We start from the raw sequence: 7,228 nt of genomic DNA, 5'->3' as shown, positions 1-7,228 counted from the left end.
GTGGGATTCTCAAAATTTATTTTCATTGTTTCCTATTCTGCCAGCTGAACTGTACCACTGACATTCAAGGAATGCTGTCATAAATCCTGAGAATCCCCCAGGAGACAATGGACTAGTCCAAAACATGCCAGTAAGCAGTTCAGGATTGGTAGCTTATAATGCCCACTGCAAGTGACAGCTACATAGAAAGTGAAAGGTGGAGGTGAAAATATACATTTTGCAGCGTTTTGTGCCTCTTTAAGCCCGGCACACACATTCAGTTTTGATTGGCCAACGATTTCCCGATTTTACCACCATGAGACTACTTAAAAAAGTTCTGAAAAAGTTTTTAGTTCTTTGATGTATTAGAAACGTGTGCTGACAGTATTGGCTGCCCGGCTCACACGTCTGTAGCCTGCAGTGCATGCTGGGACTTGTGGTGCAACCAAAGCTCCGCCTAGACAGTTGTGGAGGAAATGTGTGGAGATACGTGCGTTGCTGGATAAATTGCCAGCCTGCAGCTCGACCGAACGCAAGCCATGGTCTATATCAGGAGCAAATCCTTCTGCAAATGTATGCAAATATATGCAAATTGTATGCAGCCTGGAACTCGGGGGAAGGCACATCCTGCTGATCAGTGGCGTAGCTAAGAAGCCATGGGCCCCAGTGCAAGTTCATCTGTGCCCCCCCTCCCCCCAGCATGCTACAGATAACAATTGTTACAACACACCAAAACCAATCAACGAGAGCCCCAGTGTCAGAGGTGCAAGAAGGGGGGTGGGAACTGTGTGTTACTGATTACCACTATTCAAATCAGCTATAGAAGTGATTATTATCAGAACAGGGGCCCCTCTATCCCAAGGGCCCCAATGCGGCCGCTACCTTTGCACCCCCTATTGCTACGCCACTGCTGCTGATTGTGATTTACCCAATCCCCAGCTGCATACAATTTGTATTATATCTGCATGCAAGGCAGCAATGTTATCATCTCCTGGGTCATCTCTGTATCTCTTGCCTCTGGATTATAATATAATGTTTATGTATTTATTATTTCACACAGAGCCTTCTGAGGCATTGACACGACTCTTTATCTTTTCAGAGGAGCCGGGGGCCGCCGGGCATGCCGGGGTTAAGCGGAAGAGGCGGATCACCGGTGAGGCAAACGTGTAAAAAGGGCGCATGAGCGCCGGGAATAGCTGCTAATAAAATATTGGTGAAATTAGGCTGTATAGTCCACTAGTTTGTATGTTTGTAAAACTTTTTTCCTAACCTGACCCCATCCTCTATGGATGTCCAGCACCCCAAACCATGCCTAACCCTAACCCACCATGCATAGTACAGGCGCAGCCACAGGCACCAATGTAAATCTCTGTGGTGTAGGCCATACAACACAGCCACGTACACACACAGGCTACAGAGTGCAGCCACGTACACATGCAGGCTATACAGCACAGCCACGTACACATGCATGCTAAAGAGTGCAGCCACGTACACATGCATGCTAAAGAGTGCAGCCACGTACACATGTAAGCTATACAGCACAGCCACGTACACATGCAGGCTATACAGCACAGCCACGTACACATGCAGGCTAAAGAGTGCAGCCACGTACACATGCAGGCTATACAGCACAGCCACGTACACATGCAGGCTATACAGCACAGCCATGTACACATGCAGGCTATAGAGCGCAGCCACGTACACATGCAGGCTTTACAGCACAGCCATGTACACACGCAGGCTATACAGCACAGCCACGTACACATGCAGGCTACAGAGTGCAGCCACGTACACATGCAGGCTTTACAGCACAGCCACGTACACATGCAGGCTATACAGCACAGCCACGTACACATGCAGGCTTTACAGCACAGCCATGTACACACGCAGGCTATACAGCACAGCCATGTACACATGCAGGCTACAGAGTGCAGCCACGTACACATGCAGGCTTTACAGCACAGCCATGTACACACGCAGGCTATACAGCACAGCCACGTACACATGCAGGCTATACAGCACAGCCACGTACACATGCAGGCTATACAGCACAGCCATGTACACACGCAGGCTATACAGCACAGCCACGTACACATGCAGGTTACACAGCACAGCCACGTACACATGTAAGCTATACAGCACAGCCACGTACCCACGTACACATGCAGGCTATACAGCACAGCCACATACACATCCAGGTTATACAGCACAGCCACGTACACACGCAGGCTAAAGAGTGCAGCCACGTACACATGTAAGCTATACAGCACAGCCACGTACACATGCAGGCTATACAGCACAGCCATGTACACATGCAGGCTATACAGCACAGCCACGTACACATGTAGGCTATACAGCACAGCCACGTACACATGTAGGCTATACACAGCCATGTACACATGCAGGCTATACAGCACAGCCACAAACACACGCAGGCTATACAGCACGGCCACGTAAACATGCAGGCTATACAGCACAGCCACAAACACACGCAGGCTATACAGCACAGCCACGTACACATGCAGGCTATACAGCACAGCCACGTACACATGCAGGCTATACAGCGCAGCCACGTACACATGCAGGCTATACAGCGCACAGCCACGTACACATGCAGGTTATACAGCACAGCCACATACACATGCAGCCGGTTATACAGCGCACAGCCACGTACACAAGCAGGCTATACAGCACAGCCACGTACACATATAGGCTATACAGCACAGCCACGTACACATGCAGGCTATACAGCGCACAGCCATGTACACATGCAGGCTATACAGCACAACCACATACACATGCAGGCTATAGAGCGAAGCCATGTACACATGCAGGCTATACAGCACAACCATGTACACATGCAGGCTATACAGCACAGCCATGTACAGATGCAGGCTATACAGCACAGCCATGTACAGATGCAGGCTATACAGCACAGCCATGTACACATGCAGGCTATACAGCACAGCCATGTACACATGCAGGCTATACAGCACAGCCATGTACACATGCAGGCTATACAGCACAGCCATGTACACATGCAGGCTATACAGCACAGCCATGTACACATGCAGGCTATACAGCACAGCCACGTACACATGCAGGTTGTACAGCACAGCCAAGTACACATGCAGGCTATACAGCACAGCCATGTACACATGCAGGCTATACAGCACAGCCACATACACATGCAGGTTGTACAGCACAGCCATGTACACATGCAAGCTATAGAGCGCAGCCACGTACACATGCAGGTTACACAGCACAACCGCGTACACTTGTAAGCTATACAGCACAGCCACGTACCCATGTACACATGCAGGCTATACAGCACAGCCACGTACACATGCAGGTTATACAGCACAGCCATGTACACATGCAGGCTATACAGCACAGCCATGTACACATGCAAGCTATACAGCACAGCCATGTACACATGCAGGCTATACAGCACAGCCATGTACACATGCAGGCTATACAGCACAGCCACGTACACATGCAGGCTATACAGCACAGCCATGTACACATGCAGGCTATAGAGCGAAGCCATGTACACATGCAGGCTATACAGCACAGCCATGTACACATGCAGGCTATACAGCACAGCCATGTACACATGCAGGCTATACAGCACAGCCATGTACACATGCAGGCTATACAGCACAGCCACATACACATGCAGGTTGTACAGCACAGCCATGTACACATGCAAGCTATAGAGCGCAGCCACGTACACATGCAGGTTACACAGCACAGCCACGTACACTTGTAAGCTATACAGCACAGCCACGTACCCATGTACACATGCAGGCTATACAGCACAGCCACATACACATGCAGGTTATACAGCACAGCCATGTACACATGCAGGCTATAGAGCGCAGCCATGTACACATGCAGGCTATAGAGCACAGCCACGTACACATGCAGGCTATACAGCACAGCCACGTACACATGCAGGCTATATAGCACAGCCACGTACACATGCAGGCTATACAGCACAGCCATGTACACATGCAGGCTATACAGCACAGCCACGTACACATGCAGGTTATACAGCACAGCCACATACACATGCAGCCGGTTATACAGCACAGCCATGTACACATGCAGGCTATAGAGCGCAGCCATGTACACATGCAGGCTATACAGCACAGCCACGTACACATGCAGGTTATACAGCACAGCCACATACACATGCAGCCGGTTATACAGCACAGCCATGTACACATGCAGGCTATACAGCACAGCCACGTACACATGCAGGCTATACAGCACAGCCACGTACACATGCAGGCTATATAGCACAGCCACGTACACATGCAGGCTATACAGCACAGCCACGTACACATGCAGGCTATACAGCACAGCCACGTACACATGCAGGCTATACAGCACAGCCATGTACACATGCAGGTTATACAGCACAGCCACGTACACATGCAGGTTATACAGCACAGCCACGTACACATGCAGGTTATACAGCACAGCCACGTACGCATGCAGGTTATACAGCACAGCCACGTACACATGCAGGTTATACAGCACGGCCACGTACACATGTAGGTTATACAGCACAGCCACGTACACGTGCAGGTTATACAGCACAGCCATGTACACGTGCAGGCTATACAGCACAGCCACGTACACATGCAGGTTATACAGCACAGCCACGTACACATGCAGGTTATACAGCACAGCCACGTACACATGCAAGCTATACAGCACAGCCACGTACACATGCAGGTTATACAGCACAGCCACGTACACATGCAGGTTATACAGCACAGCCATTTACACACGTAGGCTATACAGCACAGCCACGTACACATGCAGGTTATACAGCACAGCCACGTACACATGCAGGTTATACAGCACAGCCACGTACACATGCAGGTTATACAGCACAGCCACGTACACATGTAGGTTATACAGCACAGCCACGTACGCATGTAGGTTATACAGCACAGCCATGTACACATGCAGGTTATACAGCACAGCCATGTACACATGCAGGTTATACAGCACAGCCACGTACACATGCAGGTTATACAGCACAGCCACGTACACATGCAGGTTATACAGCACAGCCACGTATGCATGCAGGCTATACAGCACAGCCATGTACACATGCAGGCTATACAGCACAGCCATGTACACATGCAGGCTATACAGCACAGCCACATACACATGCAGGTTGTACAGCACAGCCACGTACACATGCAGGTTATACAGCACAGCCACGTACACATGTAGGCTATACAGCACAGCCACATACACATGCAGGTTATACAGCACAGCCATGTACACACGTAGGCTATACAGCACAGCCATGTACACATGCAGGTTATACAGCACAGCCACGTACACATGCAGGTTATACAGCACAGCCACGTACACATGCAGGTTATACAGCACAGCCACGTACACATGCAGGTTATACAGCACAGCCACGTACGCATGCAGGTTATACAGCACAGCCACGTACACATGTAGGCTATACAGCACAGCCACATACACATGCAGGTTATACAGCACAGCCATGTACACATGCAGGTTATACAGCACAGCCACGTACGCATGCAGGTTATACAGCGCTATTGATAGTTGCTTTGGGCAGTAATGGGTACAAATCCGTCCCTGGTTGCATGCGTAATGCAAAAAAGTCTTGTCGACTGCATTTTTTGTGACCTGAGCTGATTCCATAATGTTTTGGACTTTCTTCTCTCCCTTCCTCAGGGGCCGGCCGGAGTTCCAGGGGGGCCGGGGGGAAAGGGACGCCACGGTGATACGGTAAGGAGCATCATCACTGGTTTATTCAGCAAGAAATAACATAATGAGTCTTTTCTCATCCCCAATAATACCCATCTCTACATATGTATATATCTATGTGTCTATGTCCAGATACCGATCTATCGGAAGACAGGCAGGCACAGCGGAGTTGTTCCATAGACCTCCATACACAAGCAGCCATTGGATTGTGCATGTCTGCAGAACATTACACAGTGTTGCACCACAGACATTGTACTAGCAAAGCTGAGAGTCTCAGCAAAGAGAAATCAGCCCAATTATCACGCCAGGGCCGTCTGCCACACCGATGCTATGCCAACCAGGAGTAAGGATTCAGGTGTAGCACATCACTGGGCTGGCTGGGTGTTATAGTGCACCTTGGGACCTTATTTCCCCAAATATGCATATCCCATAATATGACCAATATTTATGTAGCAGGTGATGCCCAAGGCAGCTGCCTAGACAGCCTGAGTCCAGGAACTGTGATGTAACCTCCGTAGAAGCAAACCTGAGTCAGGCTCGGGATGGAAATATGCAGCTTAGAGTGGTAACCCTGAGCCTGACTCGAGGTAGCTGATGGAAGGTATATGCAGAGCCTACATGCAGCGGGCGTTCAACTCACCTCCCTCCCCTGATCCAGACGCAGGCAGCCATTCTTCTTCCAGTCCTCTGAGGCTCTCAATGCCTCTGGTGATCTCACTATAGGGGTAGAGCACCACCCAGTGGACAGAGGGAGAATTGCAGCGCTGGATCCCGGTGAGGTGAGGCATGTGCTGGGCTGCTGCAAATCTATCTAGCGGTGTGATTTTTTTCGGGTCTAACAGCTCGTAAAAAAAAAAAAAAAAAAAAAATGTCACCACTTTTAGACCCTAAAATACAGAAGTAATCACACCGCCAGGAGGTTAAAGAGAATCTGTATTGTTAAAGTCGCACAAAAGTAAACATACCAGTGCGTTAGGGGACATCTCCTATTCCCCACTGTCTCAATTTCACCGCTCCCCGCCGCATTAAAAGTGGTTAAAAACAGTTTTAAAAAGTTTGTTTATAAACAAAGAAAATGGCCACCAAAACAGGAAGTAGGTTGATGTACAGTATGTCCACACATAGAAAATACATCCATACACAAGCAGGCTGTATACAGCTTTCCTTTTGAATCTCAAGAGATCATTTGTGTGTTTACCTTCTGTCCCCTGCAGCTCTCATCCACTGAATACTAGTGACAGGCTGATCGTTTCTTCCTGCAGACAGCTCTGCCTGTGTCTGTAATTTCTCAGTATGTGTCAGCCAGCTCCTTTCACAGCCTAACAGAGGAGGATTTTTATCCAGCACTCTTCTCTCACTGATAAGAGAGCAGAGCTGGCTTATGTAAATAACACACACACTGGAGTGTGCATAGAGGGGCCTGGAGAGGGGTGTGCATAACAGATCAGCACTGAAGAGTTGGCAGCCTTCCAGACAC

The 7,228-nt window shown here is 49.3% G+C and overlaps 1 protein-coding gene across 1 annotated transcript in view; it reads left to right on the top strand.

Annotated features, from left to right (window-relative positions):
- The window catches only part of LOC137527510 (collagen alpha-1(V) chain-like), a 276,687-nt gene extending 275,525 nt beyond the window's left edge, over positions 1-1,162 (top strand). Inside the window, exon 10 of the mRNA XM_068248028.1 lies at positions 1,079-1,162. Coding sequence (XP_068104129.1) covers positions 1,079-1,162 — 84 coding nt within the window. The remainder of the gene's footprint in view (positions 1-1,078) is intronic.
- Positions 1,163-7,228: the final 6,066 nt, after the last annotated feature.

The sequence above is a fragment of the Hyperolius riggenbachi genome, chromosome 8, assembly GCF_040937935.1.
Source record: "Hyperolius riggenbachi isolate aHypRig1 chromosome 8, aHypRig1.pri, whole genome shotgun sequence".
Classification (NCBI taxonomy): Eukaryota; Metazoa; Chordata; class Amphibia; order Anura; family Hyperoliidae; genus Hyperolius; species Hyperolius riggenbachi.
This window is presented reverse-complemented; position numbering and strand designations above follow the sequence as displayed.